General features: G+C 34.4%; 3 protein-coding genes across 4 annotated transcripts; all 3 read left to right on the top strand.

The window, feature by feature from the left end:
* The first annotated feature begins 5,519 nt into the window (after window positions 1-5,519).
* On the top strand, window positions 5,520-7,066 carry LOC111499896 (3-ketoacyl-CoA synthase 12-like). The gene has a single exon (XM_023151619.1). The coding sequence runs from the start codon at window positions 5,633-5,635 to the stop codon at window positions 7,016-7,018; it is 1,386 nt and encodes a 461-aa protein (XP_023007387.1). The 5' UTR covers window positions 5,520-5,632; the 3' UTR covers window positions 7,019-7,066.
* A 3,079-nt stretch (window positions 7,067-10,145) lies between these two features.
* LOC111499944 (nudix hydrolase 9) lies at window positions 10,146-16,068 on the top strand. Of its 2 annotated transcripts, XR_002721026.1 has the most exons (10): window positions 10,146-10,351; window positions 10,466-10,540; window positions 10,931-10,987; window positions 11,535-11,620; window positions 12,230-12,288; window positions 12,524-12,672; window positions 12,984-13,127; window positions 13,557-13,715; window positions 15,296-15,808; window positions 15,935-16,068. XR_002721026.1 is itself a non-coding variant. In XM_023151679.1 (9 exons), the coding sequence occupies exons 1-9, from the start codon at window positions 10,277-10,279 to the stop codon at window positions 15,407-15,409; spliced, it is 918 nt and encodes a 305-aa protein (XP_023007447.1). In that variant the 5' UTR covers window positions 10,146-10,276; the 3' UTR covers window positions 15,410-16,068. The 2 variants fall into 2 exon arrangements, 1 of the variants encoding a protein (XP_023007447.1); XM_023151679.1 differs by having other exon boundaries at window positions 15,296-16,068.
* A 4,042-nt stretch (window positions 16,069-20,110) lies between these two features.
* LOC111499943 (ankyrin repeat-containing protein At5g02620-like) lies at window positions 20,111-22,044 on the top strand. The gene is made up of 3 exons (XM_023151678.1): window positions 20,111-20,567; window positions 20,661-21,070; window positions 21,154-22,044. The coding sequence occupies exons 1-3, from the start codon at window positions 20,216-20,218 to the stop codon at window positions 22,030-22,032; spliced, it is 1,641 nt and encodes a 546-aa protein (XP_023007446.1). The 5' UTR covers window positions 20,111-20,215; the 3' UTR covers window positions 22,033-22,044.
* The last annotated feature ends 943 nt before the right edge of the window (window positions 22,045-22,987 follow it).

Here is a 22,987-nt window from a genome sequence, read left to right as displayed (position 1 = left end):
TCCTTTTCCAAAGCTCCTTCTTAATGGGCCGCCCTCGTTCAACAAAGCCCATTTCTACGTTAAACCTTTAACTGGGCCTCTCAATTCAAGCCCATTAGCTTTTCCCCTAAATGTGACACGTCAATATGTCCAAGTAAGCTAGGTTCAATTTGGCCAATAAAAAAAGCTAGCCATAATTAGTTTACCTAAAATAGATTTGAATAATTCATTAATAATTATCATTTAATTAATCTTTATTATTGGCTGGTTATTGTCAATTATTATTGTATAATCTTTAACTACGCCTCTTAACTTATTTTGATCATTATTATTTTGTACTTTCACCTTTTTAGATCAAATAATAATAATAATAATGTAATTACATTGAAAAGATTTAAAATTATATAGAGACTAAATAATCCGAATTCGTAATTTGCCTTGTTTTCCCGACTTGACATCGTAGCTCTGAAAACTCACATTGGTTGGAGAGGAGATTTTTCGAAGCATCCTTTATAACGGGGTGGAAACCTTTCCTTACTATGCGCGTTTTAAAAATCTTGATAGAAAACTTGAAAGGAAAAGCCAAAAGATGACAACATCTGCTAGTAGGCACTTAGGCTATTACAAATGTTATCCGAGCCAAATATCGAGAGATGTGCCAGCATGAGGCTGAGCCTTGAAGGGGAGCAGACACAGGGCAGTGTGTTAGCAAGAACGCTGGGCCCGAAGTTGGATTGTGAGATCCCACATTGGTTGGGGAGGAGATTTTTTTGAAGCATCATTTACAAGGGAGTGGAAACTTATCCTTAGGAGGAGATGCGTTTTAAAAACCTTGAGAGAAATCCTTAAACGAAAAGCTCAAAGAGGATAATAACTAGTAGCGATGGGCTTAGATTGTTAGAAATGGTATCAGAGCTAGACAGCGAACGATGTGTCACCACGGAGGGTGGACACAAGGCGGTGTGCCAACAAGGATGTTGGGCCCTAAAGAGGGTTGGATTGTGAAATCCCACATATGTTGAGGAAGAGATTTTTGAAGCATTCTTTATAAGGGCATGGAAACCTCTCCTTAGCCGACGTTTTAAAAAACCTTGAGGGGAAGCTTGAAAGGGAAAGCCCAAAGATGACAATAGCGATGAGTTTGAGTTATTACAAATGGTATCAAAGCTAGATACCGAACAATATGGCAGCGAGGAGGTTGAGTTCAGAAGGGTAGACACGAGGCAGTGTGTCAGAAAGGACGCGGGGTCTAGAAGGAGGTTGGATTGTGAGATCTCACGTCGATTGAGGATGAGATTTTTCAAAGCATCATTTATAAAGTTATAGAAACGACTCCCTAGTAGACACGTTTTAAAAATCTTGAGGAGAAATTAAAAAACAAAAGCCCTAAGAAAACAACATATGTTAACATGGACTTGAACCGTTACAGTAGCAATATGACAGACCCGACACGACAATAAAAGCGGTAGAAAAGGGAAGCTGAGAGAGTAAATGCAAGGAGGGTAATGGGTGCAAAGAAGCAGCTGGCTATGGGAAGGGAGATAGAGATGGAAACATGGAGTGGGTGGGGGAGAAGAAAGAAAGGGATTGTAAAAATCAAGTGCTTTTTGGTGCATTAAGTCGAAGCCAAGCCCTCTTTTTTGGCGCATGCCCTTGCCTCTTGTTCCCCCTCCTTTAATTCCCCCTTCAACTTGGATTTCTATTTTTCCCTACCCAGTACCCAACTTGACTTCCCTTTTGTCCCTTATTATTCCTTTCTTTCGACTCCAAAACTAGGTTGTCGGTGAACCATATCGATATCGATATCGATACCCTAAATTTATATATCAATACCCATAACTCATAAAAATATTTCGTTTTCCTCTCCAACCGATGTAAGATCTCACAGTAAAATTTCATCTATCCTTAACGAGACAATCATAAATAGCTAAGGGATTCTTTTTTCTTTTTTCTTTTTTAATAAAAAATAAGTAAATTGATAAAACCCCATATCCCCAATTAATCAAATAATTATCCCATAAGTTTATATTTATAATAACTAATGAATTTCTTTTTTTGCTCGAGCTACACCCGAGTTCTTGATTATGAACGAGTATAACTCGGTAGCTATCAAGCACGTTGATTTTTCAACCTTTTTCAGCTATATCAATTAGAAAACGTATGGGGATGGATTATGATACGTTCAAAGCTTAAATAATTAGGGTTTGACTTATGGTTGATTTTGTTGTTGGAAAAATTAAAGTGGATTAGATTGAAGTAAATGTCTATCCTAAAGGCACCAGTTGTATCTATTAAAGACCTAAAATTTAATAATTAAAATAAATATAATTAAGAAATAGACTTAGAGATAATATTTTATATGTTTTTTAAATATTATATATTATTATATATTCAAGATGTTTATTTAAGTGTGGAGAGATTTTGTAAGAGTCGAAGTTCAGTGCTAGCAAATATTGTTTGTTTCACCCTGTTACATGTTTCTGTCAGCTATAAAACGTGTCTTTCAAAGTTACATAACGAAACTGATACTCATTCATGTACTATCCTTTTCGGGTTTTTCCATTAAGCATCTACTGTGAAGAGGGTCTAGCCCTACTTCAACCAGTATCTCACACTGTCTGGCGATCGACTTTGATACATTTGTAACGGTCCAAACTTATTGCTAGTGAATATTGTTTGTTTTGGCTTGTTACGTATCGTCGTCAGCCTCACAATTTTAAAACGAGTATGTTAGAAATCGTTTTCTTCTCGAATTGATGCGGGATTTCATGAACCTCGAACGGAAATTATATATCTCAAAACAAAAATACAAAACTTACAAGTTTGTGATATCCTTTAATGTTGGCACTTGTATTTGGCCAGCTACTAACTGTAAGTACAATGACATATCACCATTTGGAGGCTAAAAATTTCCAAGACAAAGACTTGCTTGTCTCATTCCACAATTAAATATAATTTAAATAAAAAAATGCTGAAAATTCATATTTTTATCCGATCCGAATTAGATGGTTAAACTCGTGCATGTTATAATATGTGGAGTTAAACAATTCGAACCTTCAACTTTTTAATCGAACGATTTTAAGTTAGTTAATCAACTAAAGTACATTCGTAATTTATTCGGAAAAAAAAAAAAACTATTAAGCATAAATATAATTTAACGTTTTAGCTACCAAGTGCATTCACGTCAAAGGATCGATATATTGTTTGAAATGATTTGATGTTTCATAAAAAAAAAAAAATTTTAAAACACTAATTTTGGAGTTGACATATCTTTCAACTTAATTGTTCGGGTTTGACTTTGAACTTTCAAAATTCAACCTCTGGTAAGTGGGTCAAAAAAAAAAAATTCAAAATTCTAATTTATTTTAATAAAAAAAATATTTTTATTCAAAGTAAATATTGAATATCACATGTTATTAAATGATATATTTTTATTTCGAGTAATAAATTTTTTCCCATTGACTATAGAAACTCACAACTACCCTCCTCTCTTGTAACTTTTTTTCCCATTTTGACAAACTGGCTTAATAAATAATAAAAACCAACTTTAATAAGTTTACTAGACTTTTTAAAGTCAACGAGTCCACCCTCTTGATTTTTATTTATTATTATATTTTAAAAATTATTTATTTACTTAATAAATCGTAATCTATTGACATGATTAAGTTAAGCGGGCTCTCGTAGCTTTATTTTTAACATAAATAATATCCCCTAACAAATCTCCCCTTTGAATGGTCTTCTACTAAGACGAAGACAGGTAGTTTTTTAACCCTTCAAACGATTCAAACCTCTCCGAACCACGTCTCAATTCTCCTCTTAATCCCCTCAACTCGAGCGAGATGCACGCAAACTAAGATGATCTTTGATATCGTATTAACACTAATATTATTGATTAGTAGCCCTCGCTCGTATTCGTACAATAATTACCATCTTTTTTTTTCTTTTTTGTCATTTATTAATATGATTATTATTATTATTATGATATAGTGGACATGCTTCTCTAAATTTGGTTTAAATCTACATATTGTATTTAATATATAGTTGCTCGAAGACCACGCTATGCCTAAAATGAGTGACAGACCATATAATAAAAGGGATTTTTTTTTTTTTTTTTTTTTTTTTTTTTTTTTTTTTTTTTTTTTTTTTTTTTTTTTTTTTTTTTTTTTTTTTTTTTTTTTTAATTTTAGAATGATAATTTAATATACCTTTTCCAATTGGGCAGACGAGTGTTGGGCCATGCCCGTTGCCCGACCCTCTACAAAATAAAGCACGGCGGCTGGCTTGTCTTCTTAATTGCTGCTAACTAAATTCGGTAAGCTGCTTAACTGTAAAGCTTAGATTTTTAGTCTAATAAATTTCCTTTTAGTTGAATTTCAACCACCTGGCTTCGTTGACTCCGTTCTTATTAAAATTTAAAATTTAGAAGGGTCGTGTTTGGATGGGAAAATGTTTGATTTTCTTGTTCCACGACAAACATTAACGTATGTCAACTGGTTAGGACACATGCCTTAAGTTCGAATATCCTCTACTTTCATGAGTGAAAAAATATTTATTAGTCGTTGTAAGTTGATCTAGTGGACAATGAGTGTCACATATGTAGTATCTTACGAGCTTTCTTAGAAACTAAATCTGGTAAAGTCAAGCTGTTGTTGATCTCATGAGATAAGTCGTGTAATAATTTAAGCCCACCGCTAATAGATATTGTCAGCGTTTTTGCGGCTTTAAAATGTGTCTACTATGAAGAATGCCTAGTCCTACTCCAACTAGTGTCTCACACTGTCCGGTGACTAGCTTTGATACCATTTATATCAGCCTAAGCCCACTACTAACAGATATTGTGACTCGTTATGTATAGCCGTTAGCCTCACAGTTTTAAAACGCATCTACTATGGAGAGAGTCTAGCCCTACTCCGATCAGTGTCTCGCACCATTCGGTGACTGACTCTAACACCATTTATAACAGCTCAAGTTCACCGCTAACAAATACTATCCACTTCGGACCATTACGTATAGTTGTTAGTCTTACAGTTTTAAAATGCGTCTAATTTGAAAAGGGTCTAGCCCTACTCCCACTAGTGTCTCTCACCATCCAGTGACTAACTCTTACACTATTTGTAACCTCTCAAGCCCACCACTAACACATATTTTCCACTTTGGATCATTACGTATAGTCATTAGCCTCACAGTTTTAAAACGCGTCTACTATAAAAAAGGGTCTAGCTCTACTCCAACCAATGTCTCGCACCTTCGGGTGACTAACTTCAACACCATTTATAATAACTCAAGTTTACTGCTAACAAATATTGTTCACTTTGGTTCATTACTTATCACTATCAACCTCACGGTATTAAAAACACAGTCTATTAGGAAGAAATTTTCCAAACTTTTTAAAGGAAGATTCATGGTCTCCTCCTAAATGGGAAAAAAAAAAAAAAAAAAAAAATCAAACATTTTAGACACAAAAACAAATTTTTTGTTGTACTTAAATTTGTTCTATATAAATGATGGCGTTTCCCAGCTTAGAAAGTACTCCAAACCGAACCGAACCAAACCAAACCCAATAATTTGTGTTCTTCGTTTCATTCTCTCTCTTCCTCTGTTTTTCCTCTCTCACATAGCCATCGTATGAACAGAGCCCATAATCGGTTTGTCAATGGAGCTTCTGAGTTTCTTCTATTTCTGCTCATTTCTGTATTTCCTCTTCACAATTTGGAAGCACTTCGATGAAAAACGACACCAAGAATGCTACATATTGAGCTACCAATGTTACAAGCCGACAGACGACAGGAAATTAAACACAGAATTCAGCGGAGATGTCATTAAAAGAACCAAAAATCTCGGTCTTAACGAGTACAAATTCCTCCTTAAAGCCGTCGTCAGCTCCGGCATCGGCGAACAAACCTACGGCCCAAGAATCATGTTCGCCGCCCGTGAAGATTCCCCGACTCTCGATGATGGGATCTCCGAAATGGACGAATTCTTCCACGACACCATCCAGAAACTATTCGACAAATCCGGATTCTCCCCTTCCGACATCGATGTTCTTGTCGTCAACGTCTCCATGTTGTCGTCAATTCCCTCTCTCTCCGCTAGAATCATCAACCATTACAAACTCCGGCACGACGTTAAGGTATTCAACCTCACCGGAATGGGCTGCAGCGCTAGTTTAATCTCCGTCGACATCGTTTCCAGAGTGTTTAAATCTCACAAAAACATCAACGCCCTCGTTGTAACATCGGAATCGTTAAGTCCCAATTGGTATTCCGGCAACGATAAATCCATGATTCTCTCAAATTGCTTATTCCGATCCGGCGGCTGTGTGATTCTCTTAACGAACAAAACGGCGTTGAAAAACAGAGCAATGTTCAAACTCAAGTGTCTGATTCGAACCCACCACGGCGCTAGAGATGAATCATACGGTTGTTGTATCCAAACAGAGGACGACAAAGGAAACACCGGTTTTCATTTGGGGAAAAACCTCCCCAAGGCGGCGACCAGGGCTTTCGTCGACAACCTCCGTGAAATCGCCCCGAAAATCTTACCCATTAGAGAGCTTCTCCAATTTTTAGTCATGAGTTTCATGAAAAAACTAAAGGGTAACCGGAAACAGAGCGGCGGTGCAAAAACCAGCGCGGTGGATTTCAAAACAGGGGTGGATCATTTCTGTATCCACACGGGTGGGAAGGCGGTGATCGACGGAATTGGGGTGAGTTTGGGGCTGGAGAAGTACGATTTGGAGCCGGCGAGGATGACATTGCACCGATTTGGGAACACATCGGCGAGTAGTTTGTGGTATGTTCTGGCGTACATGGAAGCTAAGAAGAGGTTGAAGAAAGGGGAGAGGGTGTTGATGATAAGCTTTGGGGCTGGATTTAAATGCAATAGCTGTTTGTGGGAGGTTGCGAGAGATTTGGACGGCGGCAATGTTTGGGATGATTGTATTGATGAGTACCCACCGGAATCTTTGGCCAACCCATTTCTTGAAAAATATGGATGGATTCAACATGAAGATATAGCAACCTTCAAACTCCCTGAATAAGGTTTGATTTTTTTTTTTTTTTTTTTTTTTTTTTTTTTTTTTTTTTTTTTTTTTTTTTTTTTTTTTTTTTTTTTTTTTTTTTTTTTTAATAATAATTTGGTAACTTCGTTTCCCTCCTACTTGATTGTGTTCAAAATTTGTTATTTGTGTTTAATTGTTATATTTTTAATTTTGTTTTGTTTTCTTTGATTGTTAAAGTCAAGTGAAAATGGAGATATTAACTATGAAATTAATTTAAGTTTGTGTTTAATGGTTGTTATCAATGAGTTCTTGATTTTATCTGTCTAGAGAGCAATGAATCATCGTGTTTTAAAATTTTAAGAGGAACCCCGAAAGAACAGGTCATATTAAGTCAAATTGTCGAGTTAAAATGTAGGAATCATAACCAATGCGGTACATGAAAGTAAAAGTTCTTCGTATCCAATTTGAGAACACTTATTAACCATTGAAGTTCTTGACCATCTAACAAATATGACTTTAGCTGTACAATAAGATGATGTCTCTACAGATGTTTTGTTTGTGCCTTCTCACATCATATTAGTAGTAGCGTAAAAGTCGTAAGTTGGAAGACGACCATAACATAAGACTATTACTTTCACATCTCTCTCCATCTTTAGATATCTAGAGAGAGAGATAGAGATTCGCTGTGTGATCAACCTGTGCCTTACATGTGCTTTTTCTTTTGATTTGGAAGACGGGAAAGTCATAGAGGACAATATCTACTAACGATGAACTTGAGCCGTTACAAATTCAAAACCTAACTCAACTCAATTCTTTATTTTCAAATTAGGTTTAGTGGAGTTCTTCCTCGAGTTTTGCTTTTCTTAAAAATATATTTTTTAAAATTATTATATTAATAACTAAGATCTCATAAAACTATAATATCAAATACTTACCTGTCAAATATTCTTAATTTTCATAACATTCTTAGAGTTTGAATTCAGTTCGGTTGTAAACCATAGCTTTTACTTGGTCGAATTGGTTGAGTTTACCCAATAAAAAGAAGTTCAACTCGGGAACTGAACCAATTTTTTTTTATTTTCTTAAAATTCAACTCGGTTCTCCAATCACCCGACCCAACCATATGTACAATACTACTTTCATGTGTTTGGATGCATAAATATCTAACTTTTATAGAATACACGAAAGGAAATATGTGTTTATTATGACGTTTGTTCACGTGTTGTCCGTATCTTGGGTTGTAATCACATGAAATTGATTAGAAAATATTTTCAAAATAAATAACAATAATAATTAATTAAAAGGAACTTTTTTTTTAGTGGAGACCATTCTAGAGTCTAAGAGTTTAAAAAGAAAAAAAGTGACCCATTGGTCACATAGTATTTAAACAGCCGAACCAAAGGATGAAACGTGGCAAGACATTATTGGGTGAAAATTAGAAATAAGATAGTAGTATGGTCACAGCCGGTGTCGCTAAATTCAATAATGTACGTGTTCATATCCTATCAGGCCATTCACATTCTATCTCAAAAGCATTTACTCTAACCCCAAATAAATTCCTACGGACCACAACATAAAAATGGTAAAGTTATAATTATAATATTCTTTTAATTTACGTTATAAATTTTAATTCGTAAAATAATATTTTAATATTATTAGTCTCTACACTGTTTTTTGAAAGATCTCAAGTGGGAATTTGATTAATAATTTAGATGTTTTTCTTAAAAAAAATAAACCCACCGCTAATGGATACGGTCTACTTTAGTCAGTTACTTATAGGCGTCAATCGTCGATTTTAAAACGCGTATATTAGAGAGAGTTTTCTATATCCACTGCTTCGTTCCACTTAGTGCTAGAGTCAGACACTAGTAGGAGTATACATGGTCTAGGTTGGGGGACTTTTTTGACCCAACCCAAAAGTTCGGGTTGGTTGGATTGATAACCCAACCCAACTCGAAACTTTTCACAACCCAACCCAACCCATTGTCAATTTTTTTTTTTAAGTTTTATTTATCTACAATTTATAATTATTCTAATACAATCTTAGATAAAATATATTAAAAGTTTACAAACAAACACAAATCAATCTATAATTATTGACAAAAAAAAAAAAAAAACAATAAAAAACAACCACGAAAATTGTNACATATTAACATAGTTCAACATTGTATCACATTTCTTAATAATTGGTTAAAGATCATGAAATTAAATAAACCATAAAAAAAAATTAGTTTAAGAAAATATATAAAAATATTTTAATTGAAATAGGCCTATTTATAACCTCGAAAAATAAAAATATATAAAAATTATAATATAATAATATCGTAAAAAATAGATAATAATAATATAAATATCTAAAATAAAAATTATAATATAATAATATCGTAAAAAATAGATAATAATAATATAAATATCGAAAAATAAAAATTATAATATAATAATATCGTAACAAATAGATAATAATAATATAAATATGTAAACATGTACTTGACAAACGTCAAACTCGGGTGAGTGTCATTGAACTGGCCTTAGAACCACTCTAACAAACCTATTAATACAAAAAAATTCATAATATATTTTATATATCTTATTTGTCTCGGGTCAACCTGAACTTTTTCCCCATGAATCTGAAATCGAACTGATTCAGTTCGAGTTTAGAGAAATGAACCCCAACTCTACCCAAAATACTAATCTAACTTGTTGGGTTGGGTTGATTTGGTTGTCGGATTGAATGTACACTAGTAGACACTAAACAATATACTAGTGAAGACATTAGCCCTCAAAAAAGTGGATTTTGAAAGATAATATCTGCAGAAAATGGAAATAAATCATTTTTTTATAAGGACAAGTAAATGCTCATGAAATATATTAATAGATATAATGAATTGTAGTATTAATGGCGTCATATAATAATATTTTAATTTTTTTTTTCAGTTTAATGATATTTTTTTAAGTTTTTTAAAAAATTAAAATATTAATAAAAATTAAAAAATTCAAATAATTTTTAAAACATTTTTTAAAGTTTAAAATACTAATTGTTTTTATAAAAAACTAATCCGTCAGGCTTTTAAAAATTTTAAGATTATTTTTTAAAGAAATTTATGAATTTATAAATATTAATATTAATTTAAACAAAATTTTGGAATAATAGAAATGGAAACAATAGCGGAGAAGTTCCCGTCCCCGCGCCCCTTTATTTCCCAAGACTGTATTTGTCGACCAGCATCGTACTACTAGCACTGTTTTCTTTTCCATTGAAAATATCATCAAGCAGGTGATCTGCAGTGCCCCTCTAGCATGGAGAAGGCAGATGATCCATGCTCCCCGTTCAAGATTCTAATCGCATGTCCATCTGGTCTTCCTCCATCACAGGTCCTCTAATTACCGCTCTCTTTCTCCGAATCCATGCATTATTATATCTTTTCTAATCCATATGCACAGTCGTAATTGAATTTCTGATTCACATTTGTAATTCTCGATTGATAGGTTTCTGTAGCGTTTGGCGAGAGGTACGATAGGATTCCGCATCCCGATTCTAGCTTGGAGGATTCCATTTCCGAGGTGAGACGCTGGATTTTTTTTTCTTGTTCGTTTTATTATAAATATTCTTATGCTATAGCTTTAGAAATTTCGTTTTGAGCCACTGCTAGGGAGATAATTTGTTTACAAGGCTATTGAAATTGTTAAATCGTTTCAATCTTGATTTTGGAAGCATCTAAGTTGTTCTGCTCCAGTGTTTACATATTCTAAAACGCTACATTTGTTTCGTCGATTAGGAGTTGTTAGTCTTGTAGGCAAGTGAATCCTGTTCGTATCAAAAACATGGTTTATATATTCTTTTGAAGGTTCCAAGAAGTTTATCGTTGCTCAAATTTTTGGAAACATACTATGTGGATATAGTTTTCAGTTCTCCTTTCCTCCTAACATTGTTTCTAATCTTTTTTCTCGTAGATTTGGAACCAACGGCTTCAGACAAACTCATCGTTATTCAATGGGAGAAAGTTCAGAGTACGTGTTTTTATTTTGATTTAATCCTATCTGCACTATTTTGTTTGTGCTTTAACTCGTTTTTTTTTATATGTTTCCGACAATTAGATAGATTACATGATTCATAATTTATGTAATATCACTGTTCTGCGACATGTGAAATTGTCTGCGTTGAAGCTACTTTTTAATCGAAATTATTTAGAAGTAATCGCAAACCACTTAACTAACACTTGTTTCAATCATGTTCGGTATTAGTCTGTATCTAAATTTTGTTTCATCTGTCTGCTTCAGAATGTCAATACTACTTGTGTTGTCTTGTCTCTTTTCCTATTTAATCGGGTGTCTTCATTTTTTTAACTTTATATATATATAAATATATATTCCTGTAATGGAAGTGAATGAACTCAAACTTATCCTTGAGCTGATGAATGTGATGTAATGTTTAGTATTAGTCTATTAGTTCATCATTTTATCTCCACTTTTCAGATGTATTAGACCTTCTTTTGCTTTTTTTTTTCTTACGGTAATAGGGTATCAACTATATATACTCTTTCCAATTGATTTTCAGTATGGAGGATTAACATTGCATAGTGAAGGAGGAAGTTCAAATGAAGATTCCCATGTATGCCTCAACTTAGGTTTGACAGATTATAGGTCTTTCTCCATCTCTGTTACATTTATATATTCACAAAATTTATAGGATTTGATGAGTATTAACATTTTGATATGTGTTTGGACTTTTCATTTTGTACCCTTATCTTTCATATTAATGCTTGATGTCCTTCAAGAGCTTTGATTTCCTAGGAATTATGTCTATATGTTTTTTCTGATAAGTATCCCAGAAGTTATTGTAATGGAAGGAAAGTGTGATGTCCCATTGGCAATATTCCCATTGTTAATATATTGGAAGTTGAACTCATGCCATACTTTTCTCTAGAAAAGGAAGTCTTCTTTCTTTCCTTTTTTTTTCCTTGTTTGAGACCTATATTTTTTCTCCACCTTCAAGAATATTATTTTCCTACCGTTATCGAAGTAGCTTTCTCAAGTTATTTAGTTCCTTATATGATTGATAATTATGTTATTTTCAACAATTAGATTTCCATTTTTTTAGCAAATTTATTTGCAATTATATCAATCAAACAAATATGTGAATATATTTTTAATGGTGGCTAGTAGAAAAAGGCGTGATACTAATTTGAACATGGTGATTATTGAAGTCAGTTTTGTCTACTAACAATTTTATCTCATAATTCCTTTTATTAGGACTTTTGTGGGAACAAACTTAAGCCCATTGTGGGAAAAATTCCTTGTTCCAGCAGAAGGTAACTCTCCATAATTTTATAATTTGAAACAAGATCCATTTATTGAACATTGCTAAGTTCTTGCAAACCGTTTATGCTAGAGTTAGTGTTGCTTATATCCTTATTCATTGCTTGAAACACTGGATACTTGAAACTCAAGTATCGAGAATGCATATCCTCTGGAAATTAATTCACAACCCATTGAAATGGTAGGATTATTTGCAACTAATTTTCTTTCAGAATTTTTTCCCTGCAGACGACTGTATTCGATGTCAGCACACCTCAAGTCCTCTGGGTAATGGTGCTATTGTGGAGACATCAGATGGGAAAATAATTCTGTTGCAAAGAAGTAATAATGTAGGTGAATTTCCAGGTCACTTTGTATTTCCAGGAGGTCATCCTGAGGTATATCCGTTGTAATTTCAGTGTTTCATTGTCATGTTTATAGTTTTTAATCTTTTGGATTGTTTATAGTGCTGAGTTCTGAATATGGCCATCGTCCTCAAAACAAGCAGATCATTGGGCTTCGTTATTTGGTCCAATTTTTTGTTTACACATACACTAAAGATATTCAATTAGTCAAAGCAGTGTATATATATTTGTATGCACACAATCTTTGTTTATTTGTTTCTTTTTCTTTTTTTTCTGCCTCCGTTGAAAATTGTTGCAGTGCCTGCCCATCTACTTTCCAGTAACAAAATGTCCAAAATCTGCAGCCTCAAGAGCTTGGGATAGAATCTCATGACCATGTGAAGGGTTTTGAAGATTCCAATACCATTAACGGAAAGGTTTCACAGGAGATGTTTGACAGCATTATTCGTGAAGTTGTGGAAGAAATTGGAGTACCGCCTGAATCCCTTGTATGTTAATCCCTTCGTCTCTCTGATGATGAGTAGGGTGCTTGGTGTCTTCTATCATTTAAGTTATCCATGTACCTTCTTTTTTGGTTTTATATTTTATGAAATTTTCTATTTTTATAAGAAAAGCTGATAAGAGTTTATTTCATCAATTTAAATGTGTGATGGTAATAACATAGTTACAAGCCCCGTCACTTTCTGTAGTTTTTATTAGTCTAGCGGTCCAAATTTTAGTCCCTTTCTCAACTCATGTTATCTGCTCAATTACAAGTTTAGATGATATATTTTGTCTAAGAGGCTCCTAATCTTGTTTTTTTTTTTTGTAAACCTCAAGTGGGAGGAGCTATCTGTTGTGATGGCGCAAGTCAATTAATTGCTTTTCGAAGTTTTTTTTTTTCATTTTGTAATATGCTCTTCTTATAACTTACGCAGAGAAACCCAGTTTTTATTGGTATATCCCGCAGAGAACTAAATGTTCGACCAGCAGCTTTTTTCTTCATGAAGTGCAGTCTGGAGTCTGTGGAAATTCAAGATTTGTATACCAATGCACAAGATGGCTACGAGTCCACTCAACTTTATACAGTTCCATCGGTTAGTACAATTTTTTTTCTATCAGTGTATCCATTTACTGAGACCGAAACACATCTGAATTGTGATGAGCTTGAAAAGTGAATTCAATAACAATATTTAATTAACAAAGAAGAATTGCAAAACTTCCAGACATTTGAGAGGCCTTTTGCTCTCCAAAATGAAGCTAGAAGTCCCTAATACAACTAACTCCTCTCCTTTACATCACCCTCTTGGCATCTTCATGCCCCTATTTCCCCTTCTTGTGTCCCTACTGCTTCAATTTGTTGTTAACAGAATTTATTTAAGGAAAAGACTCCCACCCCTTCTACTAAAGCGTATACTTCACTCATTCTTGCCTGTATGAATGACCCGCGTAGCATTCTTTGAGCCTAAGTAATTCAATACAATGGCTTCCTTGCTGATATCTTAGGCTCCTCGGTCTATCCCACAATACAAACATCACTGTGGCAGATTCATGGGACCACGGCTCTGAACTGAAACAGGCAGAGGGTTAATAGTGTTGGGTTCAAGTTGGTGCCCATGGTGAGTTATAGCTGGGAAACATGGAAGGTGCACTGGTTCCCCGCTGTTGTAGGTAGGGCAAGTTTAAAGGCTACGTTTCCAATCCTTTCCAAAACTAGTAAAGGACTAGAGTTTCTTGATTCCAACTTTGCGGATCACCAAGCTGACAATCTCAAGTCAATATGGTTGTAGTTTAGAAAACGCCGTGTTCCCTAGCTTAAAAATCCACTTCCCTTCAACATTTAATTGTACTCGAAGATCATTCAAAATGGCTCAGCGTTCCAGCACGAATTGGTTGATGAAGGATAGAAGTGAAGATGACTGACCATGAAAGATTTGAGGTGAAGGGAGACATGTCGTATAGAAGTTGAATTCATAATACTTTGATGGACACATGAGGGCTACTTGAAATCACTCCACATATTAATTAGTTGATTCTTTCAACGATGAGACATGCCAAGCTATAAACGAAGAGAGCACTACATTGCTTCTTTCCAAGTCTGAGTCTTGTATACCTCCCATCACCATTCTTAACAGAGATTTGACTGATTTCATATGGTTATCCTCCTTCCATTTTGGTATAAACTAAGAAAATGCTCTGATATCTAGAAACTACCAGGTGGCTTACAATTCTCCTATTCAACCCAAAAAGGCTATGGTTGAATTCATAAGTGATGCAACTGTGAAAAAGATTGTTCAATCAAGACTACATTCGCCTTGTCAAATCTAAAAAGATTGCAAAGCTAGTTGTTGAATTTCAAATAGTTCGCTACAACATAGAAACAAGGTTCGGTTTGGTGCATCATTTCTTGGCAAGGATTAGAAAGTACTAGGCTAGAATAGGGTGCAATTCAATTGTTCTTGTTGAAATTTAGATGCATATATTGATGCTTTCCCTTGATCATAACTTTTGGCTAGGATCATAACTTGACAGTCTCTCTTTCACATTATAGATATTACTTAGTGCACAACTTTTGGCTAGGATTATAAAAGAAAGACGCAAGAATTATGAGCACATCAAACATTATTTACTTGTTTATTTACTAAGATTTTCAGATTTATGAGGTCACCTGTTTCAGATTGATATAGAGAACATGACGTCCAGAATGCCAGGCTGCCATCATGGTGGATTTTTTCTCTATAAGTTGATGTTACAAGCTGCCAAGGGCGATAAGTTCATTACTGATCATTAGAGTTCTCAGCCTTTTCACATGGATTGGGGAATTTATCCAAGAATAGACTCGAGAACATGTATGAAAGCAGTTAAAGCCAAATTTCTGGCAACCAGGGATCTTTTTTCAGAAGTTTCAATTAGTAGCCATCCAGATTTACTATGACATAAGTTACATACTAGAAAAGATGCAACTCAGACCCATCTCGTCAAAGTTTACATTAGTCAAATAAATTAGCTTTCCCTAAATAGTATTACAAGCAAATGCTCTATGATAGATTGTGTTTAATAAGGGCAGATTTAATCATTAACTAATGTTGGGCTCTGCCCCAATAGCGACAATAGAGATGACTTTCGAGTTACTCCAGTTCCTTTTCATATGATCTTCTTATACAATCAAAGGACGCCTTGGGATCCAAAGGTGAGCTTATCTTGAGATTGCTTATAACATTTTAGCTTCCATTTAAAGGAAAGTATGATAATGTTGTGATGCAGGGTTTGACTTTACTAATCAACCATTCTTTTTATCTCGTTTTGATGCTTGCAGTAAGGCAATAAAGATAAAACCAAGCACGAAGGTATGCCTCATATCTCAATAAACTTTTCTGGTGTACCTTGTTCTGCTGAGTTCTTGATCTTTCTCTCTTATTTTATTGCATTATTAGTCAGCTTCATATTAAATTCCATGCTTCTTGAGCAACGTCTTTTTATGAATTTAATACTATCGTTTTGGGAAATGCCAGTCAATACAGTAGTCGTAACATTGAGCTTAATTTAAGGGATTCTCAAGCTAGATTAGCTGTTGATAGATTAAGTTTTTCTTCTTGAAAAAAAAAATGGAAACATTTGACTATCCTATGAGCCCATCATTTATCATCACCCTGAGTCAAGACTATGTCTGGAGTTGAATGATATTAATTTCACCCTTTCCCAGGGTAAATATCCCATATGAATAAGTCGTGTGATAGATGTCAAAACTCGATTGAACCTAATCGAAAGGCCCTTGACTATTGAGATGGATAGAGGAAATGACAGCATTCGTCTTAGCCCATCATTTTTCATCACCCCGAATCAAGACTATGTCTTGAGTTGAATGACAATAATTTCATCCCATCCCACAGTAAATATCACATACAAATAAGTCGTGTTATAAATGTCAAAACTTCGATGGGAAGAGGATATGGCAGCAGTTATTAACTTTTGTTCGTTGGTAGAATGATTGATCAGGCAATCAACCACTATGAAAGTTACACTGTTCCAAGTACGGAAACACCATTTTGGTTTCTCACACTGAGCTTAGATTAGACAAATAGTTGTATAATAAAGCTACATTCATTGGCGAAAGTCCACAGTCAACAACCCATTACTAGATTTTTGACATATGTGGACTTTCTTTTCCTTGTTTGTTTATTGTACAAAATGCCTATTTATCGATGAGCATGGAGGGTCCCACATGGACAAGGCATTACATTCATGTGAGATAAATTGGGCCAAATACAAAGAACGACCAAGCATGCCACACGTGCGGATAGTTGCCTTTAAAAGATTCCTTCCGCGTTACGTTGCATAACGCACCAATTGAGGATCCCATTTGTTTTTGTTCCTTTTTATACAATATAACTTGTCTTTACTAATTAAAAAAAGTTCGGACTTACTTTTTTGTATTGTCTATTTCTATTAGTTTATTTTTTTAATATTTGATTACTAAATAGATTTGTGGTTGAGTTTTAAGCTTCAAATTGATATTTATGGATTTTAAACTTTAAATTTAGTATCTAATGTTTTTTAACCTTCAATTTTGTGCCTAATGGGTCTGATTTATTTGATGATTTTTAAAATTTACAATCTCTTGTATGCAAAATTGAAAGTGAAGGTTGTATTAAATTCCATTTAGTTTTGTATATTTTATTTAGTATAGGAATTAATAGCATAAATTGCACTTTATTCATGTTAATTTTGGGTGCATGAAAATATTATTATCATTATTTTGTTTTATTTAATTTTGAATTTAAAAGAAACTAATAGTAATAGGAGAAATGAAATGTTGGTGAGAATAATACAACATTTTTAATTAATTATTGGGTAACCTGGATACAAACAAACACCAAGGCAGCCCATGTGACATCTTCGTTCCCTTTCCCATCAGAATCGTAACAAATATAGATATTGTGGCAATCAACCCTTTGGGCACAATATTTTAATACCTAACATATCCATGCAAAACTTTGATAATTAAATAATTGGCAATAATTTCAGTAGCCACTATTCTCTTTTTGAACCTTATTTCCAAGTATTTAATACTTTCGGTCCCATTTGCTAGCTACTCCCTCTATATATGCACACTATTATTTGCTTTCTTTTATAATTTATTCTCGTAGTTTGTGATTTGGCATATGCTTGCGTTCAAGAATCAAATAAATTCAGTATATTAAGGTTATGTGTTCAAAAAAATCACAAGTGGAACACCAAAATATTTGTATTATGAAATAATATCATTCAATTCAATTATAAGGGAGGTGATTCACGCTCTTACTTAACCATGTGAGGTAGGATTTGCTTAAAGTGGACAATATCATATCATTGTGGAGAGTCGTGTTTAATTTTGGTGTGAGAGGTTTGATTGAGAGAGAGAGAGAGAAAAATGTTATATTAATAAGTGTGAGAGGTTTGATTGAATGGCAATTCGGTTGGTTTTGGTGGTTTGTATTGTTTTTATATGTACAGTTGGTCGGAACTTGAAATTCATCTTTTTCTTCATCTCTCTCTCTCACTCTCTTATTTTATTAGTTTGGATAAACCACATGTTTTTTTCAGTTTGTGTCGGATTCTACATACAATACAATATACTATGTTTGGGTTTTTAAAACGACGGCGTTTACTGATATGCAATAGTTGGAGAATATATATATATATATATATATATATATATATTTTTTTTTTTGCTTCCAAATATCTAAATTTAGTTATTTACTTTCAATAAAATTATCTATATTTATCAAATTCATTTAAAATAATAATAATTTTAACTTTTTATTAGGAGTACATGTTTCAAAATATAAAAAAGACAATAGAATAAATTTCAAATTCTTAATTAATTATTTTTTTTCTTTTGTAAATTTTAATTTAGAGCTATAATTGTAATTGCCAACAAGGATAATTTGTTTGTTTTAGTGAAGCCCAATCGCAGTCAACCGCGTGTCCCCACAAGTTGGATCCCATTCATTCCTTCTCATCACCAAGTTTAATTACCTCGTTGACTTACTCGCTAGATTGTGCTCGTATTCCTCACGCGCCTCCTCTTGTTTTAATCAAGATTATAATTGAATTTACATTATGATCAACCAGTTCTCGTTTTTCTTTTCTTTTTTTTTTATTTTTATTTTAGTTCAAAGTTCAATAAATGGTGAAATTTATTTCTTTGCTAACCGTTGAGGTATCCATTTCAATTGATTGAGTTTAGATATTATGTTCTTTGTTAACCTCAATTTTTATGAATTAGTTTATGATTTGACTTCAAAATAAAAATGTACCGAACAAAATATTTATTTTTGTTATCTTCCCTTTTGTATTAATTAAGTAGAATTTTGTGCTATTATATACGTATTTATTTTGCACCGTCAAATTTAATATTAAATAAATAAAAAACATTACGAGATAGAACTAAAATATTTGAACTCTATAAATCAAAACATAGAAACTCAATAATCCAAAATTAAATTAGAATTAAACTCTGATAATAATATAATAGTCTCCTACGATCCTTTTAATAATAGATAACGCTTTTATTGACTTTTAATTAATCAAAATCCATAGTTTTATATATTAATATAAACAAACTTTGAATTTAAGTTAAAATGATATAAATAAATAATATTGTCTAAGATCCCATACCATGATTTTTCATATTGGTTATAAGAAAAGTTTGAAAAACAAGGAGTTGTGAAAAATGTGTGGCGCGTGATTAACACGATTACTTTTGGCGAGGGGCTATCTTAATTCTGTGTTTTATTTTTTAATATATATATATATAAAGAATTTCCTAATTATTATTCTTAATTTTGATGCTCCATTTCTCCATTTCAATCCCATCCTTCAATTTCTTTCCCATTTAACATTTAAAAATTTAAGATTCTTTACACAAATTTTTAATCTCACAACTTTCGTCTTCTTCTTCTTCGTTATCACCAACTTTTCAAAAGCCTTTTCGTTTCGATTTTGATCTTAAAAAAGGTCTCTTTTGATTCACATTTTTAAAAGGAAAAACAAAAACTTTAAAGTAGTTTTTCGATTGGTTGCTTACATGTGCGCTGTCTTCCTCCTCTTCCATAATAATAATATAAATTTGAACTTGTTTCCTTTTTTGATTTCTTCGTCTTCTTCCTTTTCGCCATTAATGAGGCGCTAAAGCTTTCGTGTTTTTCTGTGTATATATAGCCATGTGAGTTCATCATCGGAGAGTTTTTGGGCGATTCCTCTGTTTTTTTTCTTTACAAATAGGTAATGGGGTTTCTTTTCTTTCATTTTTCTTCGGGATTTTGATTCCAAGAAAGGGTTTCTTGAGGCTTTTTTGGTGGGTAAACAGAAGCTTGGAATTCGGTTTAATTTGATTGGGCTTTTTCGTGATACGTTTTTCAGAAGTGGGGATTGGAATGGGATTCAATCGAAGCACAGAAGAACAAGAAAAAAAACAGAGCTTGATTTGTTCTAACAAAAAAGTGATAATCTTTGACGAAAAATGAGGTTTTCCGATCTGGGTTCTTCAGAAAAGGAAGAAAAGAGGCTAATTTGGTGATTGGAATTGGGGGAAAAACAAATTTCGTCGATTCTGATGTTGGAAACTGCCAGAACTCCGCCGCGGGCGGCGGAGAAAAGCTTGCCAAGGAAGAAGATGACGAAGCAATTGACCGGAAAAAGGGATGACACTCCATTGCATACCGCTGCGAGAGCTGGAAATCTAACGGCGGCGATGGAACTTCTGACGAAAGCCGACGAGATTGACTTGAGGGAATTATTGGCAAAGCAAAATCATTCCGGCGAGACGGCTTTATACGTCGCCGCCGAGTACGGTTACGTCGATATGGTAAGAGAAATGTTGAAATATTACGATCTGGCTGACGCTGAGATCAAAGCAAGAAATGGGTTCGATGCTTTTCACATTGCAACAAAACAGGGCTATTTGGGTATGTTTTATTTCTCATCAAATTTCATCAATTTTCTTTGTTTGATCGAAATCGGAAAGATCAAATCAGTTCCCAATTGTTTGTTTTTTGCAGAGATTTTGAGAGTTCTAATGGAGGTTCATCCGGAATTGGCGATGACGGTCGACATATCGAACACGACGGCGCTGCACACGGCTGCAGCGCAAGGCCACACAGAGATTGTGAATTTTCTATTGGAAGCCGGCAGCGGATTGGCGACCATTGCTAGAAGCAATGGCAAAACTCCTCTGCATTCTGCAGCTAGAAATGGACATGTGGACGTCGTTAAAGCGCTCATCACGACGGAGCCGATCATCCCGACGAGGACCGATAAGAAGGGGCAAACGGCGCTGCAAATGGCGGTGAAAGGGCAGAACCTTGAGGTGGTTGAGGAGCTGATCAAGGCGGATTCGCGGTCTATGATTATGGTTGAGAATAAAGGCAATACTGCCCTGCATATAGCTGCAAGGAAGGGCAGAACTGAGGTAATGATTCAAAGTTTGTATGTGTACGCATGAGCGAGCGTTAGAATGCTTTTGTGACATTACTTTTGGTATACTATGCGTAGATTGTTAAAATGCTTCTCAAGCACAATGAAACGAACACGAAGGCGATAAACCGGTCGGGAGAGACTGCCCTTGACACGGCGGAGAACACCGGGAACTCCGATATTGCTCTGATTCTAAAAGAGCATGGTGTGCAGAATGCCAAAGCAATCAAACCAGTAGTGACAAATCCAGCAAGGGAATTGAAGCAAACCGTAAGTGATATAAAGCATGAAGTTCATCACCAACTTGAACACACTCGACAAACACGAAGACGAGTCCAAGGCATCGAAAAACGCCTAAACAAAATGCATTCGGAAGGCCTAAACAATGCCATAAATTCCACAACCGTGGTTGCTGTTCTTATAGCCACAGTGGCATTTGCAGCCATATTTACAGTCCCTGGTCAGTATGTGGACGATCCCGAAGACATACCACCAGGCTTCTCGCTCGGTGAAGCAAACATCGCATCGAGAGCTCCATTTATAATATTTTTCATCTTTGATTCAATAGCCCTGTTCTTATCTCTAGCAGTTGTGGTAGTTCAAACATCAGTTGTGGTTATTGAAAGCCAAGCCAAGAAGCAGATGATGGCTATTATAAACAAGCTAATGTGGCTAGCCTGTGTACTAATATCAGTGGCGTTCTTGGCGCTGTCGTTCGTGGTCGTTGGAGAGCGAGAGAGGTGGCTGGCGATCGGAGTGACGCTCATCGGAACCACCATAATGGCCACCACATTGGGGACAATGTGCTATTGGGTGGTTAAACATAGAATTGAAGCATCAAATCTGAGGAGCATAAGGAGGTCTTCAATGGGGAACAGATCCAAATCCTGTTCCCGCTCTGTCATGTCTGATATTGAGATTCATAACAATGAGTTCAAGAACATGTATGCAATATGAAATTAAATTGTTCTTTTCAAAAATTTTCTCTGGTAAAGAAAAATGTATATATTTTTTTTTTTTTTTAAGGCGATGATTGCACCATTTTCATCTTAGAACTGAAATTTTCAGTTTTGTCGATCATGAACCCTAAGAAAAAATGTTGCTATTATATAATGATAAAAGGCAAAACATCATTATTAAACCAAGAAAAAAATAAATGATAGTAAAATATACGATGCAAGATTAATGCATATGGGTCACAAGTATGGGCACCTGACAGTGATATCATTGGCCGCCCTATCATAGGCCATGGCTGCTTCCTGCTTCCTGCTTCCTGCTTCCTGCTCTGCCTTTATAATCTCACCTGTAAATCTGTACTGTAGTTGATATGAATGACTTTGAATTCTCTGTTTTGCGGGCTGACCATTATTTACAGTGTTCTGTGGTAGGGTGCTTTGGTTTTCACTGTCCATTTTCTTTCATTTCCTGTGTTATTTCTCTTGAATTAGTAGTCAGTTGTTAGTAAATTAGTATTCATACAATTACTAACTTAAACGAGGCTCAAAGCTCGATCATCTGCTGCATGTGTAGTGAACCCTAAACCAGTCAACGATGTTAGACTATATGTCGAAAATGTAACATTATCTCAAACACATTCAAGCTGCCAGTGATAAAAACCACATCTTCAGACACATTTAAAAGGGACGTTCACAGGGCAGGGTGGAGAAAGGAAAAGTCTTCTCGGTCTACATCCATGTCTCCGACGACCCCAATTTGTGTCTGATTGATCCTCAAACAATAACAAATTTAGTTCTGGAAAGTTTTAAATTATTTTATAATTCATAAATCTATTAGAGGTAAAATTGAAAACTTTCAAAATATTTAAATTTGTTACAAATCTATAACTTGTACGGATAAACATTTAAATGTGTTTTAAAAATGACTTATAGGGTGTTCATGTAAAAAAAAAAAA

The sequence above is a fragment of the Cucurbita maxima genome, unplaced genomic scaffold (assembly GCF_002738345.1).
Source record: "Cucurbita maxima cultivar Rimu unplaced genomic scaffold, Cmax_1.0 Cma_Scf00027, whole genome shotgun sequence".
Classification (NCBI taxonomy): domain Eukaryota; kingdom Viridiplantae; phylum Streptophyta; class Magnoliopsida; order Cucurbitales; family Cucurbitaceae; genus Cucurbita; species Cucurbita maxima.
Note: the sequence above shows the minus strand (reverse complement) of the source record. Positions and strands in the feature narration are given on the sequence as shown.

What these genes read in the sequence shown, in the direction of transcription:
- LOC111499943 (XM_023151678.1), top strand. Translation starts at nt 20,216, where the DNA reads ATGTTGGAAACTGCCAGAACTCCGCCGCGGGCGGCGGAGAAAAGCTTG. An exon ending in AACAAAACAGGGCTATTTGG is followed by an intron (nt 20,568 to 20,660) that starts GTATGTTTTATT and finishes TGTTTTTTGCAG; the next exon opens with AGATTTTGAGAGTTCTAATG. An exon ending in CAAGGAAGGGCAGAACTGAG is followed by an intron (nt 21,071 to 21,153) that starts GTAATGATTCAA and finishes TACTATGCGTAG; the next exon opens with ATTGTTAAAATGCTTCTCAA.
- LOC111499944 (XM_023151679.1), top strand. Translation starts at nt 10,277, where the DNA reads ATGGAGAAGGCAGATGATCCATGCTCCCCGTTCAAGATTCTAATCGCA. An exon ending in TGGAGGATTCCATTTCCGAG is followed by an intron (nt 10,541 to 10,930) that starts GTGAGACGCTGG and finishes TTTTTCTCGTAG; the next exon opens with ATTTGGAACCAACGGCTTCA. An exon ending in TCAATGGGAGAAAGTTCAGA is followed by an intron (nt 10,988 to 11,534) that starts GTACGTGTTTTT and finishes ATTGATTTTCAG; the next exon opens with TATGGAGGATTAACATTGCA.
- LOC111499896 (XM_023151619.1), top strand. Translation starts at nt 5,633, where the DNA reads ATGGAGCTTCTGAGTTTCTTCTATTTCTGCTCATTTCTGTATTTCCTC.